The following is a 25,743-nucleotide window of genomic DNA, read 5'->3' as shown; positions in this document are numbered from 1 at the left end:
AACTGCCCACTTATCAGCAATCATTCTCCTACACACTCATCTAGGCTGTGAAAACAGGTGTCAAATTACTTCCAAAATAATATCTATTATAGTGTTCTCTAGCAACAGTGGATACTAAAAATGAATGCTGAATTTACAGAAATTGAGGGTAAAGTGGGTGGGTGAAAATGCGGTCTCTAGGTTTGTGCAGAGTGCCTTTCTGATCACATCACCTGTGCTCTGCTGTCCTCCCATTCCACCCAGAGAAGCCTCTCCTCCACTTTTCCTTTCTTATGTTGCATTCTGATTTGCTTAGAGAATAAAATTTTGCAGCTTTAAGACCTTTCTGTACAGTAGAAGAGTTTACTCTTCTTGTAGCCTAGGAAATGCGTGTTACGGAATAGCCTCAGTTATAATCACACTGAGCTTTGCTTTTCTGATTTGTTTTTATCGTCTTTTATTGCCTGAGATATCGGCTTTGTCACACTTATAAATCTCTTATCATGAGAATGGTATTAAGCAGCTGTCAATAAGCAGTAGAGAACCCAAAAGAGAAGATATACTTCTGGATACAGTACACACCTATGCCATACTGTGAACAGTGGAGAGTAGCTAAACCAAAAGGATGGGACCAGCTGAAAGATGAGTTCATGTTTGAATTATGTGGAATGTTTTTTTCTGGAATCATGCAATATCCAAAAGGAAGACATTTCTAAAAAAAAACCCAAATAAGCCAAACCACCAAAACCCAACAATAAAACAAACAAACAAAAAATACCACTATAGTTTTGTTCAATGAAATCAGAATAGAAAAGAAAAAAATCCAGGTATTTCTTTTTACATGAAAAATCCACTTATTTTTTCTTTAAAACACTAAGAAAGCAGGAAGCATAAGTCTGTTGGATTATTCATTAGAATTCTATTCATTAAATTGAAATAAGGTTACATTACAACTCACATGAGAGAAATAACTCCAGTAGTATAAAACTATTTTCTTTATATATAAAAGAACAATTTTTAGATAATTAAAGGACTCTGCTCCTAAATCAATATAACTTCTTACAAATTTTGATCCCCATCCCCCACTCTCATCTTCCATTTATCTATTTAGCATCCAAACCTCTCTTGTACTGGCACTGCTTTTCAGTTGTCTTGTAAATGGATTGAACAATTAAAAATCAAAACCATAAAAAAACACTCCACAAACATCAGAAGAAATTATTCCATCAGCCTATATTGACACAAGCTTTATGTAATTTTCTACACACTCTTCCTAAAATGCCACCTTTCTGCTACTGATAAAACATCAATGCTGCTACAAAGGACTTCAGATTAAATTAGGTACTTCTAATTCTCTGCCATCACTATTTCAATTCAACCAAGGCACTTGAGTGCTAGAACTCATCCCAACCATTTAAATTATATGTCCCCCTTTCAGACTTTGAATAAAAATTATTAATGAGTTATTTATGTGATGGGAAAAAATTAAATATTTTGTATTGAGGAATGAGAGTTCATATGCTTTTTTATAACCCTTTACATTAATGAATCATTCCTTTCCAAATGGATCTGCGTCACAGAACAGAGCTATAATATATTTTAACTCAGTTATGGTTTCATTTTTGCAGAAGTTACAGCCAATTATGAAACACTTCAGTATCACTGATATGTAGAGTCACCTAAACAGAGCCCAGTCCACCCATGTGTCAAATCTCACAGCATTACAGAATATTCTGAGTTGGAAGAGACCCACAAAGACCATTGAGTCCAACTCCTGACCCTGCACAGGACCTAAGAGTCACACCCTGTGCCCAAGAGTATGGTCCAAACAGTTCTTGAACTCTGTTGGGCTGGTGCTGTGACCACTTCCCTGGGGAGCAGTTTCAGTGCCTGATCTCTGGGTGAAGAACCTTTTCCTGATATCCAACCTAAACTGCCCCTGACACAACTTCAGGCCATTCCCTCAAGTCCCATGGTTGGTCACCACAGAGAAGAGATCAGTGTCTGCACCTCTTCTGCTCACGAGGAAGTTGTAACTGCAATGAGGTCTCCTCTTCTCCAAGCTGAACAGGCCAAGCAACCTCAGCTGCTCCTCACACACCTTCCCCTCCAGTCTTCCCCATCCTGGTAGCCCTCCCTCTGGACACTCACTAGCAGCTTACTTTTTTTTTTTTTTTTTTAATATTATGGCACCCAAAACTGCACACAATGTTCAATGTGAAGCTGCCCCAGTGCAGAGCAGAGTGGGACAATCCCCTCCCTTGCCCTGCTGGTGATGCTGGGCCTGATGCCCCCCAGGGCAGGGTTGGCCCTCCTGGCTGCCAGGGCACAATGATCACATTCAATTGCCATGGACCAGGACCCCCAGCTCCCTTCCTGCAGCGCTGCTCCCCAGCCTCTCATTCCCCAGTCTGTCTGTACACCCAGAGTTGCTCCATCTCAGGTGCAGAATCCAGCACTTGCCTTTGTTGAGCATCATATCATTGGAGATTATCTCACAAAAAAACAGGTGGTTAAAACTGAACATACTGAAATTCTAAGGCAACAGCTGTAAGAAAAGTTTTAAGGATTAGTCTTCCCTATAACTTTCATCTCTGCTTTCAGGATTCTGTGGGTTTTGGTACTCAATGTTTTAGGGGTTTTCCCAGCTTGAAGCCTTAAAATTTTTGGGGACTCTTTTCTGCATTCTCAAATAAACGTGGCAGCAGCAACCCCTTCATCTTCAGAAATATGTGAGGAAGCAGTAAAATCCCAGCAGCCCAGGTACTTAGCAACATGAGTCACCGTGAACATTGTCTTCACCAATTCCACTTTAAATACAGAGTTCACTTATCCAGTCCTTATCCAGTTACTCAAAGCCAACTTGAACTTTGTACTTAGGAGATAACTTCACCCTCTGTAACCACAGTCAATGAGAAAAATTTAACACTTAGAGTAAAGTCAGCCCATCAATTGTGTCCAGAAAACAATTTTCTTGGAAACTAGACTTTGATAAGGAACTTGCTGCCCTCAAAAGCCCCAGATAGAAGTAATATTTACTTTATGTGAAGAGTTCTTTTTTTATTTTTCCACAAATCTATGCTTGATATTGGTGTGGTCTTCACACATATAACAACATTGACTCTATAATGCACCCAAGGTAAAACAAGAAAAACAAAGTTTTTTTCTTCTCTAGGGGGCAGGGTGTGGGATGGAATTTCTTCTGAATAGAAGAAAATAATGCTGATCTTATAAATTCATGCATGCACTCTCTTGGTGTTGCAAGGTGCTTCCATACAAAGGAGCAAAAGAGAAGCAAAATTTCTGTTGTCTTTTTTACTGAGGCATTAGAGAGCCACAGTTATGCATCCCTATTTTACTCCACATACTAAATATTCAGATTTGTAATAATAACAAGAAAGAAAGTTCCACATGGTGCAAGTAACTCATTGTGTCTTATATTACACAGAAAGGTATCTTTGGAAAATTACATAACAAAATGATTAGTCTTTTTATTGTGTTTACTGTAAATTATAACTGTCTAGCATCCATTTGAAACAAATTATGTAAAAAAAAAAAAGTAAGAAGACTGCTAAGCAAACATTTTCCTTCTTCATAGCCACAGATGAAAGACAGCGTCTGTATGTTTGCTCTTTAGTACATCTTTTTCAGTATTGTCAGACTAAACCAATTCTTCTAATTCTTTAATTCTTATAAACAATTTCCCAACAATACATTCATTAGGAACACATATGACTGTTGAAGCAGTCTGGATTACAGTTTCTACCACAGAATCTTGATGTTCCATGAATGGAAGGCAATAGCTCAGTCACAACAGATCTGCAGAGAAGGAAAGTAGCTTAAGGAAACATGGAAAGGGGAGGTAGTGAATTTAATACATGTGGCACTGAATAATAAAGTATCATCCTAAGACTCCTCAGAGGAAGAATATTCCCAGGATTAAAAATTAAGTATTGAATTTGACAGGAAGAGGAAAACAAGTCACATAGATTTTACCCTGTGTCAGCACTGATGACTGCCTTCAGCTTAACTAATTTTCTGCAGGAAAAAGTTCCACAAATTACACATATCAAGTAGACAAGCTTTTAAATCTCTTTCAAAACATTATAGGTTAATCCTTTACTTATACATGTAAATGAACAGACTCATATCTGCAGCTGCTAAAAGCCTCCCTCCCCCCTAACCAAACAATCTATAGTTGATAATTTAAATTATTAGAGAGTTGGAAATTAGTATAGCCATCCTAAAATGTAGATGTTGCTAAAATGGTATTTATTATTCTACTATCAGTTAGTTCCATAGCTTTTTACTTGTGTATTTTATCCTTATCACCTTATCTACAGTAATTGCACTTTGGATTTGTGACACATTTCTGTATTTTGTTATATATAATAAAAGTCAGACTGTAATCACCAGATGATTAGAAAGAACATCTGCAACCTCTACTCAGATGAACAACTAGAGCCACTCCATGCACAGGGAGAGAGCAAGTCTGATACATGTTCCTGATGGAAGAAAGGTTCTTTCTTTTCCCTTTCCTATTTTTGCCTTGCATTGTAATGCTCCTACCAACTCACATCAAACTTCCCTTCATGGTCAAGTGTAATATCTATGCTCCTGCTGGAAGAAAGCTAAATCTATGTCTTCCTGTCACAGAGGAGTTAATCATAAAGCTGTTATCACTTCATGTTCTTATTGACAGAAAGCAACAAATTTAAGCAACAAGCAACAGCTGAGCAAAAGGCAGTTTTTGGTCATGAAGAGTTATTGCAGCTCCCTGGCAATAGGAGCTGTCTGGCACAGGAGTCTAATGCCTTTATAATTAAAACAGGACTGAGGGGCTAGCATCATGAAAATAATGACCTGTCATATCAGCTACCATATCAACAGCAGAAAAACTGTGTTTTTATTTCATCAGAAAGGGCATGCATATGCAATCCAAATTTGCAATGCCTCTGCTAGAAATTCACGGTCACTTTTATCATGTAAACAGTACTGCACAAAACACCCAAGAGTTACATTCTTCTCTTTTTTGTTTGGTTGGTTTGAAGGGGGATTTTTTGCTTGTAACATTTTTCTTTTGCAAGTCACAACTGAAATCAAACACAGTGTATGAAACTGAAATTACCATAATATGGCAGAGATTTATATATCCCTCCTGTCAACCAAATAACCTACATCTCTTCTAGACATATGCATGGATCTAGTTTACAAAAAAAAGTGGTGTTTGTGTTCACTTTGGAAAGGACACAGTGGGATTCTTAACATTTTGTCTATAGGAAGGATGAAGCGCAGATAAAGTAGAACTATTGTGATAAAAACCAAAAAACAAAGCATTTACTATCTTCAAAGGAATGAAAACATTATGTGCATGAATTTCAAGTACATCACCATTGTAAAACCAAGAGAAAAATCATCTGGTTAAATACAGGCAAAATACCAGAATTTTATTCTAAAAACCCTGTAATTTAAACTTACCCAGCAATCATGCTTATGACTGTTGAGAATTAGCAGAATGTGCACATTAATACAGGTGAGGCTGAGTCAGAAGGGCTGGCCATAACACAGAATTTTTTGTAATGCAAATTTGCTACATTAGTAAATACTGTAAGTTGAATAGCAAGTGAAAACTGAGTGGGAAAAAAAAGCCATGCAGGATCACTTTGATTTGCATTTGGGAAAATATTTGAAGTAGAGCCTAGACTGGTACCTGCAAAATATCTGTAAAATGTGATATTTGCTCTAGATGAAAAGACTTCACTGAATATCTTGAAATGTCAAAACTGACTTTGAAGAAATCCAAGGTCAGATAAAGGAAAAAATTTGCCATAGCTTCAGGATACATCTATGACATATTTTTAGTTACCACAACTATTGTACTCCTGTTATAGAACTACGTTAAACAAAAAATACTTGTACAACTAGATATGTTTGAGTTTCATTTTTCTCCAAAGTATGAGCAATATTTGAATTATTTTGAGATGTAAAACCTGCTAATTATCTTAAGCTGATATACTCCAGAATATTCTCTCATTGGCCCTATGAGCAGACACCATAGGGCACCACAGTCTGCAGAGATGATGGAGAAAGTTCTGGCATGAGCAGCTTAAACAGGCAGAGAGACTGAAAACTGTGACGATGGCCACAGCAGGTAACTCATGAGGTTATCTCATACAGAAGGGAGAAAATGATATCCTGATACACACTGCACACTGCTCAGGAAGTCTGATGTTTACTGGCTGCAGTTTTTACTTAGTTTCAGTCATATGTCAGAGCTAAAGGTATAGAATTATGGTAGATTAAACTTCATGTGACATTTCATTCTGTCCTTTGTCACATAAACTTGCTTTTGGAGAAATCGTTGAGCACTCTACATCAACAATACTGATTTGTGTGCTTCAAGATAGCAGAAGCACAGTATAGTAATAAATTCTGTGGGATGTAGTCAATAAAAAAAAAACTTAGTTTTTCTACTGAAAGTATTGGAAGAAGTATAAATAATTTTATTAGGAACTCTAAGGGTAAGAAATGCAAGACACAACTCATAAAGAGATATTACTCAGGTAGCTGGTAACTTACTTGACCTGTGTAGAATTATTTTACATATTTAATCTGTCTCTTAGTTATTTCCTCAACTTGTTAGCTATTTATACTCCCTTTACATCAAACAAGGTGTAATTTCTCTTCTTTTACTGAACTTGCTACTGAAATTAAAGTTCAGAGGAATCTTAGAGTCAAAATCAAAAATATAAATCGTTTCCAGAGACAAATATAGAGACTCTTTTTAATCTTCCAAGCCAAAAAGCCCAGTATTTTTTCAATAGGACACATAAAAGGAATTGCAGTCATACAACTTCCTGGTATCCCTGCACAAATACGGGCATGATAAAAGTCCAACTGAGTGAAGATTATGAGTGACTTGTTACCGTTTCTTAATTTGTGAGTCCTTTTGTATTTAGCACATTGTTCACTTAAATCTACTCACAAATAAAATACTATTCTAGTTATAATATTATAAAATATTTTAACTTATCTTACTTCTCTTTTTGCAAGTGGACGAATGAGTCACCCTACCTGGATTTTCTTTCACTTGCCACTTCACTCTGCCATGGGCAAAGAAAAGAAAAAGCAAGCTAAGTTTTTACTTGAAGAAAAGACTTATTGTGCAAAGGGAGTGCACTCATTCAAGCAAACCTATGTTTATAGTCGTTAGTATAGTACTGATATGGCCTTGGTAATTACTTCCTTTAGAATTATGAGATAAAAATATTTATCAGTCTGTTATAAACACCTTCTCCCAAATTAAGGATAAGTGCAAAAAAAACCTTTAAAAAATTCAAATTTGTTGTCAAAAGTTGATACAAGATGTAAAACCAATGGAATAACAGTTAAATAGAAAAACTGAAAAAAAGAATCAAGTCAAATGTGTGCATAATGTACACAAAAATAGAAATCAAACCAGAAAAACAAAAAAAAAATCCAAAAAATTACTTTGAAACAAAAATCTTGTGTGAAGTACTTCCCCAGGAAGACATCAAAGGAGAAAATGCCATTTAAATGACATATTTTATTTAATTTACTGAAGAGTCCACGCAATGTACAATTCACACATCAGGACTTTTTATGATGTGTTGCTGCCATGACAGACAGATATAGGATACAAGAGTTTGGGATCTCTACTCTTTCACCCTCCCACAGGAAATGTATATGTCAGTGCTACTGCCTCACAAAACATCCAAAACTTTACCAACCACATGGCTTGGTTCAGAACTACATCTGTGCTGATGCCTGTTATGTCACAACTGTTTCTCTTCCAAATTACAAAGCCTTCAGCTGAGAATCCTGGAAGGAAACAGAGATTCCACAAGTCCTACAGAAACCTTTGCCAGTGACCGAGCATGCAGATACTTATTGAAATCAGGGAAAAACCAGTACCACTGAAGAATGTCAATTAGCACAGTACTTTAAGTGCTGTTTTTCATAGATAACTTGACAATTAAAGGCCATTAAAATATTGTAGATTAGTGTGTGGGGGTGTCTTAAACAGCTGTGTAGTACTTTGTGTACATTCATAATTCTAACATCCTGTCAATAATATTTTCCCAGATGTCAAAACTTTTACTTGAGGGGGAGATTAAATATGTCACATTTTTGAGTAGTTATATATCTATGGCCTAGATACTGAATGCAGAAACAAAAATGGGAGCACCCCAGAACTTTCAAGCATAAAAATCTCCTCTAGCACTATAAAAGAAAATAATGAACAAATACTTTAAAAGATGCATTTTATAGATAAATGTGCAAGTGTCGATTTTTGCAAAACTCAAGCAATACTTTTTTTCCTCATCTCTAATCACCTCCTTTCAGAATTTCCTAAATGAAATGGAAAGTAACTTACTTGCAAATGTCATCTTCTGGGTCCTCAAGCCCAAATCTTTCATCAAAAGTAAGTTGTATCCATACATTTTCATCAAGTGCTACTAATCTCCACACTAGCACAGTGTTCCGTGGGTATGTATGTGGAAACTTGGGGCTGTGAATACTCCCATTAGTAGTCACAGTAATTATCTTCTCATGGTGAGGGTCCTGCACACCTACAGGAAGGACAGAAAACAGAGGCATCAATACTCATTCCTTCTCCTTTTCCCAAAGTGTTAGTATAGGATGCATAGATAAAGGCACTTTTGTTTCATTTGCTTTTCTTAATCTGGCAAGAATTTCTGCTTGAAAAGTCCATATAATAACAGCAAGACAAGAGTTTTTCTAAAACCTGCCTGTTGTCAGATTGGTATTTCACTCAGTAAATGATAGAAATTCTCAGAGGTAGCTATTAATACATTTTGTAACAAAATAAGGTCATAGTTTTATACGGGAGATTTTATATTACTTTCTTTTCAGCTATTCATTGTTTTTTTTTTCAGTTAGATATTTTACCTTATTTTTCAGACTTTTCTTTATAAACAGCATTCTGATGAACATTCATTTGAATTTATAAAACACATACTTCAGTCTACTATGAAAATACACAATGCAATTGTACACCTCAATACAGCCATATATAAAGGTCGACAGCTAAATGAATGTAGTGCAAGAAAAGAAGGCCATAGACACTGCATTGCTATTTTAAAAGAATGAATCTATACTTAAATATAATTTACAGTCTGACAAACTCTTGCCTTTATTTTTCTGGGCTTGTGCCTTCTACTTTTGGTATGAAAATGGGAAATTTTCTTTTAAGCAGAAAGGCTGCTTATATCAAGCTAATGGATTGTGGTCTTGCCAACATCCACACACACTTGCAAAGGACTGACTGCAGTAAGAGAGGACAGCAAGCAGTAATAAGAAAAAAAAGCATGAAACCAGAATTCCTACTTCAGATACTTCATTGGGTTTTTGTTAGCTGAGTCACAGACATTTTTCTATAATGTACAGTCTCTCAGCTGAGAGCTGCTTGCTAAACACAGGAGCCAACAATAATAAAAATTACTTTCCCAGAGATTAGTGCACCAGACTGCTATTTCCAAAGCATTCAAAGGACCACCATTTCAGATAAGCATGTCAAAGTGTGGTATCTGATGACACTATACTTAGTGGTACTTTTTGTCCTTAAAAACACAAACAGAATTACAAACCATGATATATTTCACAACATTAAAAAATGTTTTTGTTTGCATCATCAGGGCACTGATAATAACAGCACTGAAATTAAGGACTGTAAATAGTCCAGGCATATCATGAATGAAAAGTCAATAAAAAGAGGGAAAGGAATGAAGACATGTCTACTTATTTAGTGAACTGCATCTCCAGTACCTTCAAGTTCCCCCATTTGTAATGGAAAAATATATGTTTGCTTTACACACAACAGCGTTACATGAACATATCAAATTTCCACACACACCGCATGCTCCATTTTAAATATTTGCTTTTGCACAGTGGAATTTCTTCTCTTACAAAAGAATTATTTTGTATGACTACAAAGGCAAGTAATTGCTGTCATTGGAGAATTAAGTTTGTTATTTCTCTTCAGATAAGCTGCAATATTCCTTTTTATGTGTTCTACAAAATTAGTACCAGTGTGTCTCAAAACTCTAGCCTTTTTCTATTGAGTTCAGGCATGGTCTGAAAATTGCTTTTGAGTAGACTGTGAAAAGCACAACTACCTGTGCATGGCTAAGATGAGACTATAGTTTTTGATCTTTGTGGAATGACTTTGCAACTCCTGGCTTTATTTTAGGTATAAATCAATCCAAATTACACTAAAAAGGCAGTAACAAGCTCACTCAGATTTACAGCAGTCAGGTGCAGGACTCCAAACCTATATACATAGCTGTTGTGGGCTGTCTGCCTTTCTATGAACAACCATCCTCCCCATGCTCATCCTGATATCCCTTCACTGTCCAAAAAAAAAAAGAAAAAAAATTATTACTGTACAAACAGCATTGAAAAACTCTGAAGCATCAGTTTAGGCAAGGACTGAGGTAGACAAGGCACCATCTCAGCCAGGAGACAACTGGGAAAATGGGGACGGACAAGGACCAGAACAATGTATTTGCATCTTTAGTAAAAAGCTTCAGCAGACGATGAGCACCCAAGATCCTATTCAGGAGAAAGTCCTAGAAATGAGTCAAACTAGACAGGAAAAATCCCTGAGTTGACCTAGAGACACAGTTACATTTATTAGGAAAGGACAGCACACACTTAACATAGCCTGAAGTTGAAGAATGAGTCGCCGCAGTCGTCTTTGATGTGGTACACGATGCTATCACCAGATTTATACATCCATCAGTGCAGAAAGTCTGCCCCTGAAAATTACAAGATTCCAGGCATTCTGAAAGCACGGCAGTGCCTAACCCTTCCACCCATGTAGTAATGCAGATGGAAAACCACAGTATCACCAAACAGATCAGTAGATGCCACTGTAAACTGAAATTAAACCCACCGACTAGACAAGCTCATTCCTGCCTACTTCAAAGTAAGTCTCTTCCCCCATGGGCACAACACATTTCACAAAGATCAGCACTGACACTTTTTAAATATAGCAAATACCTCTTAGTACATTGTAATCTCTACATTTTAGCAAAGGTCATGGTTAAAACTCAGAGAAATTGCATGCAGTTCAGGAGGCAGAAGAGGAACTGCAGAAGAAGAGAGGAGCTCCACGGGTGGAATAATGACCTTGGCACTGATACACTTAAAAGTCCCACACAGTTCCGGAAAAATTAGTTTTTAAATCCTTTTGTTAAAACTACACATTTTCTGCAACAGGGCAACAGTACTGCTAATCACGCAGTCTTAATATATATTATTTGGTTAATTTCATGTGATAGCCCTAAATTATGAAAAACAACTTTTAGACCTTCAGAAAGAACATTAGCTCATGTGTGGATATCACTGCTTAGAAAAATAAAGCCAAATCCAAACATAAAAAAAGTCTTAACTCCAAATATTTACCAATAAACATTAGAAATTATTCAGATATACAGAAATGTTTCAGTTTGTGAATTTTCTGTTTTAAAACTGAGAAATAAAAGGTGCCAGTAACTATTTGGTCATTACCATAGAACTTGGGGGAAGATTTCCAGACAGCATTCCCATATAATTTTTATAACACACCCATCTGTACAGAAACTGAGACTTTGTAAAGAAATTTTCTGAAATGTAACATAACATGCTACTTCTTCCTCTTTCACTAGACTTTCAAGAAGCAGTAAGCCTGCTTTCAAAAGCAGTAACACAAGTCATACAGGGGCACCTCTTTCTGTCCTGTCTCTGATTCAGTTGCCTCCAGGCACTTCTTAGCTATTATTTGAATACAACAGTCAAAAGAAATTTAACTCATTTTGCTAGGCACAAAAGAAAAACTGGGAAATTATCTGTTATTGGCAGAAAATTAAAGACAAATACCTCTGTTCTATATTGTTGGCATAAAATGGCTATCAGGGCAAAGTAACCCAAAGCCATACAAATGCTGCTATGCAGAGATCTCTGGAGACCCCCAGTCTCAGCTCCAGCTTAGGTCACAACTCCTGCTCACACCAGAGCAGCTCAGGCATTGGAGGGTTGGCATTTTGTAGACAATGCTCTAAGCCCCTCACAGATGGAAACTCCACAGTGCCTTGGGATAACTTGTTCCATTGCTGCACTACCTCTCTAGGTAAGATTTTTTTTTTTTAATATTAAATTTTATCCTCTCAAGCTGCAATTTTTTAGCCATGATTCTTTCATTGGTTTTGTGAGGCTTTTTTTGGTTGTTTATTTGTTTTGGGATTTTTGGGGGGGAAAGGAGAGTTGGTTTGTGGGTTTTTGGGTTTTTTTGGGGTTTGGGGGTTTTTGGTTGTTGTTTTTTTTTTTTTTTTTTTTTTTTTTGGTTTTGGGGTTTTTTGTTGTTGTTGCTGTTGTTCTGGTGTTTTTTTTTGTTTTTTTTTTTGGGGGGGGGGGTTGGTTTTCAGGATCTGTTCTGGTGTTCCACTCTGTACCTTTTACTAGGAAGAGTTTGACTAGTCCATGCCTTGCAACTGCTCTTCAGGCAATTGGGGACCTGCTATGGCTGCTTCACAACGTTCTCTTCCTCAGACGAAACAATCCCAGACTCCTCACTGTCCATCGTTACCTGCCACCAGCTAGCTGAGCCTTCAAGCCTGACCATCCAGCCAATTTTCAACCTAACTAAGCAAGCAGTCTATTCTTCCCAGAATTTTGCCTCAAGTTGCACAAGAAATGTTTTTGATGCTCACAGGGTTTGCTTTCATCATCAACTTTTCCAGTACTAATGATAAAAAACCTTAATACTGACTTGCTGTGTCTCCTAAGACAGCTTCCCTAAGCAGTATGGTCTGCACCTTTTCTGGGATACATTTCTAGAGATGGATCTTCTGTGGATTTTCCATTTTCAGTTGATTCTATGGTACAGCTACCTATTTTAAGTCTTGACATGATCCTTCAAGTATTAGCATAAAACTAGAAAGAGAGATGAACAGTACTCACACACACACAATGTACACGTGATCTATCAACATCACAGCATGATAAATTCAACCTCTAACTAGAAATGTGATAATTTGCACAGTTACATATTAACCCAAATTAGAAAATTCAATCTATAAAGTGTCATATGGATACAAAGTAACAAAGTAGGAACACATAAGATAAATATTATATTTTGTTTACATTACTCTGCCCTCTGACACATACTTAACTCACACATTTGGAAAGAGGTGAAAAAATTCTTGTTCACCCAACTCAAGATGAATGCATAGAAGAACTATATTTGTTTTTTTTTTTTTTTTTAATCCTACGATTTAACCTATTCATTTTTTCTTCAGTTACTATTTTGAGTTCAAACTTGTACTGTTACTGAATATCATACACTGACCGCTGGCTAGAAGGTCTTTCTGCCTTTCACATTATGTTAAGGACTGAACACAGATGAAGTGAGTGGAGAAAAAAATGTTCTCTAATTGATCTTCAGGAACCCTCAGTTTTGGCAGCTGGCTGCTCAACAGGGAAGGACAAAAGGAAGAAAAAGAAAGGGAGGACAGAGGGGTGAAGCAGGGGAAGACATCAGTGGGTGACAGAGTATGGAACTGCAGTAACAGATTTAATAAAGTTTCCACACAGCTGTGTGATTTAATGTCCTGCAGAAGATAATAATGACTAATCAGAAAGTAACAAACCTTTTTCAATTCCAAACTGCATCAAGAAACAAAAATGAATTTATACTTTAACTTTACAAGCTCATACTTTATAACCTTTGAATAATCTGCCAGCACTTTGCCTAGTATTCTGGCTTCTGCTCAAATAAGAGAATGGCAATTAAACAGGGGTGCTTTTTTGGTGGGGGTTTTTTGGTAGGTTTTTTTTTTTTGGTTGGTTGGTTGGTGGTTGTTTCAGGATTTTTTTTTCCTGCACAGTAAATCTTCTTGCATTAAAAGTAACCTCTATTGAGATCTGCTTTCAGACCAAATTCTTTTGTAAGGCAGTCTTGGTCCTGAACTTCTCAGTATCTTTTAAAACTAGATAAATACAACATTTTAGCCAAGATAAAGAATTCCTACTGCTAAATGTTAGATGAGGTAACTTTTTGCTGTTATCACATGCTCAAAGATGTAATTATTGTAGAGTGTTTCAATAAGCATTTATTCCAATGTCCACAGGTAAAGTCTTGGCTACAATGGCATCAATATTAAAGCCCCTGCTGACTTGAATATGAAAGAAATTCCATCTATGTTAAATACATAAACTTGTTAGAATTATTTTATAATGGACTGATAATAATATGATCTGCTTTCTTTCTCCTGAAACAAATAGGATTATTAGTACATTGTATATTCACAAGACAAATACATACACTGGTCATTCAAGAATTAACAAAGTAGTCTGTAATACAAAAATTAGCAGTTAAAGTTATTATAAACATCTTTCTTTTCTCTTATGGATGAAATAAATACCAAGCCTATCCTTCTGATTTTTTTTTTGTATTATTTCTTGTCTCAGTAAAATTATTATACAGTAAGTAAGCATCACATAAGATACAGTCTCTCTGTCTCTGTCCTCTAGCTTGAGTGACTGGAGTCATCTTAGACAGAAGAGGCATCACTTAAGGAAAGAAAATTCTGGCCTCTTCCTACAACAAATGCTATTAATATATTTATCAAAATAATCCAGAATTATGATTTTTTTTTCTGAAGGTGCAATGCTATAAAGAAGAAAGGATATCAAATGTCCAGCAGAAAGTGTTTTAGAAATTTTAAAGGCACTATATTATAGTTCATTCCATTCCCATTTTTATTTTTTACTTTGAATGATTTACAATTCATTTACACATGTGGGTATGGTCTCTGAATATCAAAGCAGTACCTGAAAGTGTGATGACAAAAACAAAGCCAAAACATAATAGATGGAGAAAGGGTGGAAAAGAGAGAGAGAGACAGAGAGGAGAGGAAAAGGGAAAGAAAGTAAAAACCATAATTCTGAGTAGATCACTCCCCGTACCGTGACAAGGATTGGCAGACAGTAAACAGATCTATGATCAACAGTGTGCAGGGCACACAATAAATGTAATCAGCCTAAATACCTGCTTTCACTCATCAACACCTGAGCTCTTCATGACTTCCTCATCTTCCTGCAACAAGACTACTCTTATTATTTTTCTCTTCTGCTATATTCCAGAGCAGCAATCTGCTAAACAATATATTTTATGTTTTCCATTTCCTATTTTCTCTTCCCCTGCTGAAGGGAGAAGCATTTTAAGTAATCTCCACTCAAAAGTCCCTCTCTGCAAAATTATTTCAATTAAAAACTGTTGAAACTGAAGTAAAGCATAACAGTATGCAGTAATGGATCAATTTTCCAACTTCATCTCCTGGAAGGCTAGAACATCAGGCTCAGTCTCCTTTAATAATGAACAGGTAAAATGGGTGGTCCTGAATGATAACAAAACTCAGGAAGGGAAAGGCTTTTGAAAGCTGCTCATCCAGGTTTTAACAAACACATGATGAAATGGCACGGGATAGAAGGAACTGCAAGTCTTCTTGGAAAAGTACAACTTGCTCTACATGAAAAATCTCAGTAGTAAAGACCTGCAGGAACATTTAATGCTGAGAGGGATGAGGAAGCAAACACAAACAATTAACCAGGAAACCAGGAAAAGGTTTGCCCAGCTGGAGATATTTATATCTATTCAGAGATAACAAAGTTATTTATTTACTTTATAAAGAAGAAGAAGAAAAAAGTATTTTTAAAGTCTTACGTGTTTGGGAGGTTTGGGTGAAGAAATATTAGTACTTTCAAATCTGTAATCTTTCCAATTCTGTTACTAAAAATAATTGTTTCTTCTTTCCTATGGGAACTGATTTAGAAAAGTTTTGAAAAACATAATTCTGACATGTAAACAAACATCAACAGGAAGTACAACTATAAATAGTATCTACAGCAACAACAGAAACTCAAGTGAATGTAAAAATCATCACATATAACTGTTCGAGCCCAGTGCTTCCAAGTTGTTTTCAATTTTATTACAACAGCGCTTAGAAGCTACATCCAAAATTAGCTTTGTTAGTACTGGAGACCACACACATACCCACACAGTATCAGTCAGTCTGTCTTGAAAAGCTGTACATACCAGCTGAGATAGGAAGGGACAGGGAAACAGAGCATTATTACCCTGATTTTCCAGACTGTGCATGGCACAGAGTGGTTACACATGCAAGAAGATAACTTCAACAAAACAGTGAAATGAACCTTGATTTCCTTTCATCTCCATTAAAAACATTAGTTTCAATGCCATTTATTAAAAGCTACTTGCAGCTCATTTCTTAATACTAACTATGGCTCTTCATGTGCTTTTAAATTCACATGATTCATATCCTTTATAGAAAAAACTATTTAAAATCCAAACCATTTGAAACTTGCACTTCTTGATCTTAAGTCAGACTTTGCTGAAAAGCAGGGCTTAATTTTATTATGCCTCTTTTCTTTATGGTGCCTTCAGTTTATATTTTGCAGCACTTGTTAAGAGCAGATACTAGTAAACATTTGGGAAAAAGATTATCCATGGTCCATGTGGAATTCAGTCTGAATAAATAGACTCTATGGATACGGAATGTGTTCAACAGCTCTCTCATTTTAAGTATTATTCAGAATAAAAAAATAATCCCAGACTGATCATGTTTCAAGAGGTGGAAAGAAGAAATAAAAAAAAAAGATAAAACTACCACTCTAATCTTTAGAAACACCAGCCCTGCAATGCTTTGGTTTGCTGTTTGCATTGTTTTGCTATTTGCATGGATTTTATTTTTTAATTTTTTACACAGTAGAGTATGTTACATATATATCAATTCAAACATTTATGAAGATCATCATTAATAGTCTGAGTTCTGAAAAAAAATGTGCTGCCCAAGACCATATTGAAAAGCAGTACTGCAAATGCTTTTAGTCAGAAAATTACAGTGATGAAGTCCTGTAAGAGGGCACATAAAAGGAAACTAGAGATTGAAGGGTTTGTGCACTACAATTGAAGGCAGGAATGGAGCACATTTTGGGCTAGTTTTACCTACACAGTAAGAGTAACTGTGAGAATGAAGCCCACGTGGCATTCAGTTCACTGTCAAAAGTGCAGAGGGTCCTAAGCAAAACTCTTAGTACAGAAGTGACATTGCTACTGGAAACTCCAAAAACCAGCTGAAAGTTGTCCCAAGCTTACCTCACATACACACAATACGTACCCCCAGAATAATCTTGTGTTAAAAAGGCAAGAGAAACAAAATACAAAGAAATCATTTGGCATCACTATTTTCTGAACTAGATTACACTATACTTCCAAATTCAGAGACACAAAAGCATTACATCTTTAATGTCCATTAATGCAAAAAAGTATTTTATCTGTTATTAGCCTGTTAAAACAAAGCTTTTGGAGTAATATGATGTCTTCACCTTATTAAAATTTGATTCCTAGAAGATGATTTCACAGGAAACCGTCATGCATTATCAATACAGATCTGTAGAGATGAATGCAATGCAACTGTTATTGAACTGGAAGACTTTCAGGCAGACAGCACTCAGTACAAAATCAAAATTGAAACATTCATTTCCAATGTCTTTGAACGGAAGGTTAAATCATGCAACACGTAACAGTATTTGCATGTGTAGAAGAAATTTAGAAAGGAAGCACAAGTCCAGGTACAGCAGACAGTCTGTTGATCTGCAAGGACAAAATGAGAAAGTTTTGTAGGTTATAAAAACACCATATGGAGAGCTAATACTTTTTACAACTCTGTTATCATGCATCTCTGATCCTGCTGGCTATTGAACTGATGCATATGTGAAAATCAGAATCTGTTTTTACAGACAGGCCACAGTGTCAATAATCTGATATTTAGACAAACTGATGAGAATTTTCCTAGGACAGAGAGATTTTCTAGCTTCAGGGAGAGAACTTTTGCCATTCTAAATAAGTAAAACACTTCCCCTTTTCAGGTAATTGCAAGTGGTACGAGCCTAACTGATCATTCAGTCCATACTCTTCAGGGATGCCAGATGAACAATAACATCACATTTGCAAACAATTTATCCTTATTTTCCTGTGACCTCTGTATTTTTCCAAAGACCATAAAGGCATAATGGAATAAGAGACATAGGCATAATCCATAAGAGACCTGTATCCCATAGGCTAGTGGGTTTAAAATACCATAGGCATATGGTATTTTATATAAAAACACTTCAAAAAGACCCTTCTGCTAATCTAGCATAGCAGGTGTCTTTGAGGAGGACTGACAGCAGGGCCCAAGCAGCATCAATCACAATTTATGCCACTGAAAAGTTTACATGAAGTGCTGCAGTCTTCAGATATATATTGATACACTGATTTAGGCTTTACTCCCCAGAGCTGCCAATGTTCATATTATTTCCCATGTTAACTTATGATTTTATTTGTTCACAAATAATTTAGGATTTTTTTCACACAATAAGACTTTCGACACAGACAGACTCTGACTCCCAAGAAAGCACTGCATTTGACCTGAGGCCATGGAACAGGCTTCCAAAATTGATTGATAGCACTGGGATTACAGGTGTGTAGGTGGTTAGAAGTGTGGAATATCACAGGGTGAAAACTATCGTCTCAAGCACCTTCAATCCCGACTTCAACAGAGGTAGAAAAAGGAAGCCGAAAACTGGTAGAAACCCATCTTTCCACCAATAAAAAAGACCTGCTTTCCTGATAATTTATCCTAGGTGAACAGTAAACTAGGTTAGGATACTTAATGAAAACCACTTTCCAGTCTCTTCACATACATTTGGAAGGGGTTTTGGATGCCAGTTTGTATTGGCATTTGAACTCCTTGGGGAGAAAGGTAGAACTAGTTATGTCACAGGCACAGAACTGCACTTTTTAAGAGCAGTTTGGACAAGCTGAATTCAAAGTTCACATCACATCACATGAGTCTCAAGACAAGAAGGAAATGAAATGCCAGAACTCTGTTTACCAAAGAGAAGGTAAATAATTTTCCCCTAGTTACACTTGGAGTCACTACAGAACGACTCAAGTGTTAATCCCCGTGCTGTAATTGGAAGAGTTCTTAAGATTTTAAAATAGAAGAAAACTATAGTAATTTCAATTAAATGGAATTGTGCCTTATATTAAGGCACTGCATTTTTCCAGAGCACAGCAGCAAGATACTATGTGAAAGAGAACAGCTTTTGTAAAGATTCCTATCTTGATGCACACTTCATTTATAATGTTATGTCTAAGAATTCCAATGCATCCCCAACAGAAGGCATTTATCAACAGCTTCAACACTAATAGGTGAAGCTAGTAATTCAATGGCAAAACAAGCAAGATAGGAATATCAAGCCCTCAGGTTTATGCCTTCCTGTAAATTAGAAGGAACAAAACAATTAATACATGCTTAATCTAATCCAGCACTGCAATTAACGGGATGTCTGAATCCCTTGGTGATAAATGCTCTGCAATAAATAAACATATATATACATTACACATGATGGCTGAAGAAGAAAGTAAATATTTCTCTTATCTAATCAGTTTCCCTCTGCAGAATTTTAGCAATATCAGTGTCTACAAACTTTGATGGTCCATAATGTTGTTTACTCAGTCCACCATAGCACTGCACGAAAAAGAATTCTATACACGTAGAATGCTTAAGATGAATCTGAAGATTGTTAATTAATAGCTTAGTGATATTTCTAGCCATGCAAATATTTTTCTTATTTCTAGGCACCGTAGCAGAAGCCTATTTTATTAAAAACTTGCATAATTAAAAAAAATAAGTAGAAAGGTCCAAAGTTTTATGGCAGATGTTTTGTTTGAAATTTAAATGTTGAAGTTAAGATTATAATATGCCACAGGTAGAGTATTATCTGCACATCAAAGCATCACTGCTATAAAAGAAAAATGAAGCACCAGATGCCAAATGTTCACTACCTCCACTGTGAAGCTGAAAAAGAACCAAAGGCTGCTGAATTAAAATCAACTGAGAATATTAAGGATTTGGGGGAGGTGAGGGTGATCTTGTTTCAGTTCCTGGTTGTTTTAGAGTTTTTTGAAACAGGATATTAACATGTTTTATATATTTCAGGTCTTCTGTAAAAGCAGAAAAGTTACATTATCACACTAGCAAATCTGACTTGATGGTTACTGATTTCACTCTTTTAAGATTCCTTCTTCACCGACTGGATTTCCCTCACTGAGGGAAGTAATTGATTTATCTTTAGCTGGTTGCACTTTAAATTCACACAGTTTGGATTTGTAGTCTCCAAATGAAGAAGTTTGCTTCTGAGAACATCATTCCCTCCAACTCTTTTAAAACATGGACATCATATACAATTTCTTTTAGGATTATCAAAAAAGCAGGGTTCAGGATAGTTTTTTTTTTTAATCCAGAGATGTCTTAACCTCACCTTGCTTAGGTTTAGATCTTCAGAAGAAGCAGAAAGAGAAGGATTGGTATTTCACAGTATCAACTATTTGCATAAAACTTAATATAACTGAAAGAGTTGATTTCACTGAAAGTTTAGCAAATTCTCTGCAATGAGAAAAATTTTCAAAATAACCTTTAAGTTGAGCTGTTACTGTTCAAAGAACAGTGCACGACCATGAGCACTAAAAAACCCACTTTGAAACATGTCTTCTCTTTTAAATCTAGCAAATACAGACTTGCTAACAGATATACATTCCTTCATAGGGTACTAACTTTATTCTGGTTTCAAATACATTATTTTGTGTATTTTAGGAGAATTAAAGCTGACTCTATGAAAAGTAATTAGACTAATTCTTTTTAGATTATCAGCAGGACACAATGACCTGATGGTTTTATTACTTTAAAAAATTCCTATGTACAGAACTTTCACCTAAACTATTAAAATATTCTTATATGAAAAGCAGGATGGCTTATGAGTTGCATTGTTGCAAAGACAAACCATACGCATCCATATATAGGCATTTACTGAAGAACTGGTGGAAAACATATACATTCTTCCACCATTTAATACTATTACTTATTTCACAGTTCAGCAGAAGTAGTTCTGTCTTTTCAGATTTAATGCTGTTTAAAAAAAAAAAAATTCTTGGATGGAGATCTTATCCTAATCTTTTAATTTTTTATGGTATGTCTAATTACTGCTAAGTGCACTTCTGGAAGTAACATCAAATCTACTTGTACGACCCAGGGAGTTCATAGCACAAGGGAAAGTGAGAAAATAATTAAAAGGAGCAACAACAAAATAAGTCATCATCTTATTTTGAAATCGGCCAAATCTGATGAAGGCTAAAGTGATCACATACTCTCAGCTCATGGGAATGCACATTTGCCTCTGGAAGCTTCTTGTTGAACCAAACTGGAAGAGGAGAGCAGAAACTGTTTCTGCTATCTTTGAAGCTGCAGGCCTAAAACTAATAAAGATGAAAGTCTTTGTGCCCACTTCAGAAGGGATGGATGTGAAATATATCAAATATCAGAGGCATACATGAAGTCAACAGTGCTAACAGCTGTATTGAAACAAGTCCATACCATTAGAATAATTACTAGCAGAAAAAGAAATTGAGGGTAGAAATTAAAAATGTGCCAGATTCAGACTAGCACAGTTGCAGGGATTTTTCAAATTACAACCCAAGGATGTCCTCAGATCAGAACTAACCAGTCTTGGTATGGAAAGGTCAAAAATATGCTCCAGTTCAGCAGAGACTTGGAGGTATGTTAAACAGACTTTAAGAGTATCAAAAAGAACAGGCAAAAAAAAATCTCACCACCAGCAGCCCAAGTGATTCCACACATCAGGAGAACAGAAAGTGCCCCCTTTTCCTCCCACAAGCTGGATTTCCAATTTGGTCCATTATTGTACCCCAGCCTCCTGCAGCTGTGAGGATCTCCACATCGGAGCCCTTCCGTGGGGTGCGGGAGGTGAGGCCAGCCCCGGGACAGCACCGCTCCTGCTCCTTCCTCTGCCATGCTCGCTGGAGTCAAGCCTGGCACCAGCTGCACTCCAGGGCAATTCTGGCTTTAAGGCAGTTCACATCTCTTAGCAGCATCACCTATGCACACCATCAGACAGCCACCAATACTCTGGTCAATATCTTCCTTTTCACACAATGATAGAGAGCAATGCCTTTAAGTTTGCTGGCTGGAGCAAACAGAAGCCCTCCTGGATACAGTTATTCATTCCCATGAGCTCAGAGTGTTCCAGCTGTTCTGGGTGCAGTTTTCCACACCATAATTATCTCATGTACTAAAAGAATGGTACTTCACTGTGAGAGAACAGATAGGAGAATGAAGATGTATTAGGGCATTTCAGACATTTGCTGTACTGATAAGCCTTCCTTTAGGAGACTTCCCACAAGGACTGGAAGTTTCCACAAGGGTCTGCATTTGCACTTTGTCCAGTGCTGCTTATTACCCTCACTATTTCTAGAGACTGGTCTAGGAAAATATTAGGCAAAAGCTCAATTGAAACAAAGTAACCTCTGTAAAGTAAAAATAGTATAGATTAATAAAGGGTCTAGAAGCACAGTTTCTTTCTTTATTTTGGCAATTCTTCACATACAACTCCCTCCAACCCCCAACAGCTGGAAGACTGGGTTTTCATTCTGTTCTCTGGTACATCCTGCAGACGACAGTAAACCCACTCTATCCATTTGCAAAATCACTTGCTTTCCTTGCAACTGCTGTTAAAATTCAAGCTGATAACAAAACCATCCTCCTTCTCAAGGAGACAGCATTCCCCAGCACATACCCCTCAAGCGCTAACGCCTGGTGCAGAATGGGATTACTAAGGATCAGAAGTTGGCAAATCTGGGTATCTACTCACAGCTAAGTCCAAAGCCATTCACAAAGACAATATTCTGGGTCTCACTGAAGGCATTTAGTTATAGCTGTTCTTGTTTTCAATTATAATAATTCCCTTCACAGGACAACTTTTTTTGTTAGTGCTACTAAAAAAGAGTGCCACATAAATTTTGAACAAAGTCAATACTTATCAGCAATTCCCAATTAAATATCCTAAGGACTTGTTTAATTCATCCCCTAAAGCTTTTACAGTTACGGTATGAAGAGGAAAGCAAAAGCCACTTCCTTTTGTGTTATAAATTTCTATTTAATTTTATTCTAATTCTGGTTACAAGCCAAAATAATTGTGTATCATTGTGAAAAGGCAGGAGTTAAAATAACATTTCTAAATGAACAAAAGTAACTAATGATAAATACTTACTGCGCCTGTCTACTCTTGGAGATAAATCCTGAAAGATGATGAGAACCCCATCCCCTTTTCCAGCAGAGCATGTAATTATCTTTTAACCCAGCTCATATTACCAACCAGTCTGGGCTGGAACACCAGTCTTATATTGCTAACATAATAAAATCTTACACCTTTAGTACAATGGAATTTATCCTAAGTCAAAGCAAAAAAACCGAAAACCTGCAAACATTTAATGACCTCCAAAGCTAAAGAATACAACTTATTTTCATTAAGTGCACTAAACAGTTCACCATTAATGTCTAGATTTTAGTGCTACCTTAACATGAGAACACGAGAATTCAATTTCATCCTCCTTTATCACTGTCATTTATTTCTATCATTACTGGGGAGTCAAAGCAGGTAGATGTTTCCTTTTGTTTTCCTTTAAATTCAGAGTACTGTACCACTATTAATACCTAAATGTTTAAATTAGTCATAGTCATTTGATTACACAATCTACTGGAATCCTACTCTTCTTCTCTTTCCTTCTTTTATTCCATGTACATTACAGCTGGTAACGTGGATGAAATCCAGATGTTATGTAAAACAGCTGCAAATATGTGCTTCTATTTAAGCCTCCAATACTTTTACTCATATACAGAAAATGCTTATACACTCAATGTCTGTGAGATCAGTTCACTGGAAAAAAAAGTTAAGTCAGCTGCTATGCCTTGTTAACTGAAGTCAAAAAGAACCCTTATCCAAACTCAGTTCTTAAAGCTGAATACCACTTGGCTTATTAACTTATTCATTCAATGACAAAATATACTACTTTGTGTATTATTTTTGTGCTTTTCTTCCCCCTATAAGCTCACTATTCACCCCATTTTATTTTTGTATTTTCATCCATACATACATAACAGCACTATATAAAAGCTGACTACCTGTTCTCTTCCAAGGTTTGGCAAAGTTTTATCTAAATCTGCAGTCCTAGTTCATTAAGGCAAATTAAAGCTCTAACTTTTCTCCAATTCTGTTGTTTTAGCACAGAATCATATTGTTTCTATTCATAACACACGTTTTAGGTAAATTAAGCAAGGAAGGAAATATTCATTAATCACAGCAGAAAAATTAAAAAAAAAATAGAACTCCAGTTCTAATATATGCATAGAATAACACCACATTAAGAACAGTTTAGAGAAAAAAAAGGAAATAAGAGGGAATTGATGAATTTTATTTTATTCTCATGTAAATATCAGATTTTTGAAGTTCAGTGTGAAATTATCCAATATCAGTGTTTGTATACTCGCAAATGTATCAGCAAAAAAAGAAGGGCTATGGAGAATCTCCACTTTTATGGATGCATGGGGAAGCATAAGGAAAAAGGATAAAGACATTTTAATTGTTAGTCATCATGCCAGACTGTTTCCCAAGACTGGCTTCTTTAACAAAGAAAGGAGAGAAAGCAACCAGGAAACATGTTCTGCCACTTACTATGCAGAACCCAATAAAATATTTGTGCCAAAGTAAGATATATTACTTCTATTTATCCATGCATGTGTATGGACACACACAAAAACACCCTGTGCACAATTCTAAATAATCATGTTTGTGAGGAGGCCTGTGCATATGTACTCTCTAAGCACACAGTTCTGTCTAAATAGCTCAGAAAGGATCACCTACCTGCCTGCAGTACACTTAGCCCTCAGATGAAATTCTGGTGAGGTATCATGCAGGGACTCTGAATAACAAAGCAGCTAAGCTGCCCAACTCTATATCACCAATTCCCAATTTTTAATGCAGAGTGGTCTTGCAGAATTTTAGCCTAAATATGCAGCTGAGCATAGCCTGAGACAGCTGAATAATAAAAAGCGGAGCATGAACGCAAGGAACAGTGAACCAGTTGACCTGCGTGAGGGTACAGAGAAGTTCTGAATCCCAGAACAGGTCTAAGTTTAAGGAACAAACTGTCCAAACCTTTTCTATAAATGCAGTCCTGCAGTAGCCTTCTCCTGTATGAGTGACCAAGAACAGACAGCGCATTTAAGAAAACTTTGATAGGTCACTATCTCCTGACTAGTGAGTATCTAAGACAAAAGAAACTCTTCCAATGAATAAAGATGAACAATGTGTGTCACAACAGAGAGAGCAGTGTAACAGCCAGAGCAGCAAACACCTTTCCCATTTCCACATGTTGCCATGCAGTAGTTCTGTGCAAAAAACCCACAGATGTAATCTCTCTCAAGTTATTTCTTTTTTACCTTTGTCAGATCATAATTTTACTGCATTTGTTTGGGTTTGGAACAGTAGATTGCAAAGGTTTTCCAAGCAGAAAACTATTTCATGTATAATGAGGGTTCTCAATTATGCCATTACAGCAGCAAAACTGGGCACTGCTCAACAAGTACTGACTGACATGGTTGGTTATAGACAGGATTATTATTATTATTATTCTATTTTTCACTGAAATGTAGGTGAGATTATCAAAATGGCAACGTGTTTAGTTTGTGGAGTAATGGTTTACGGACTACTGTATTCAGAAAAAAATGTAGAAGTGTGAAAATATAACACAAAATTCCTAAA

At 36.3% G+C, this 25,743-nt stretch overlaps 1 protein-coding gene across 1 annotated transcript in view; it reads right to left on the bottom strand.

Annotated features, from left to right (window-relative positions):
- Positions 1–25,743, bottom strand: part of PDGFC (platelet derived growth factor C) — a 125,386-nt gene that overhangs the window by 48,611 nt on the left and 51,032 nt on the right. The window contains exon 2 of the mRNA XM_068187214.1: positions 8,378–8,573. Within this exon, the coding sequence (XP_068043315.1) occupies positions 8,378–8,573 (196 nt within the window). The remainder of the gene's footprint in view (positions 1–8,377; positions 8,574–25,743) is intronic.

Source organism: Anomalospiza imberbis, chromosome 4, assembly GCF_031753505.1.
Source record: "Anomalospiza imberbis isolate Cuckoo-Finch-1a 21T00152 chromosome 4, ASM3175350v1, whole genome shotgun sequence".
Classification (NCBI taxonomy): domain Eukaryota; kingdom Metazoa; phylum Chordata; class Aves; order Passeriformes; family Viduidae; genus Anomalospiza; species Anomalospiza imberbis.
Note: the sequence above shows the minus strand (reverse complement) of the source record. Positions and strands in the feature narration are given on the sequence as shown.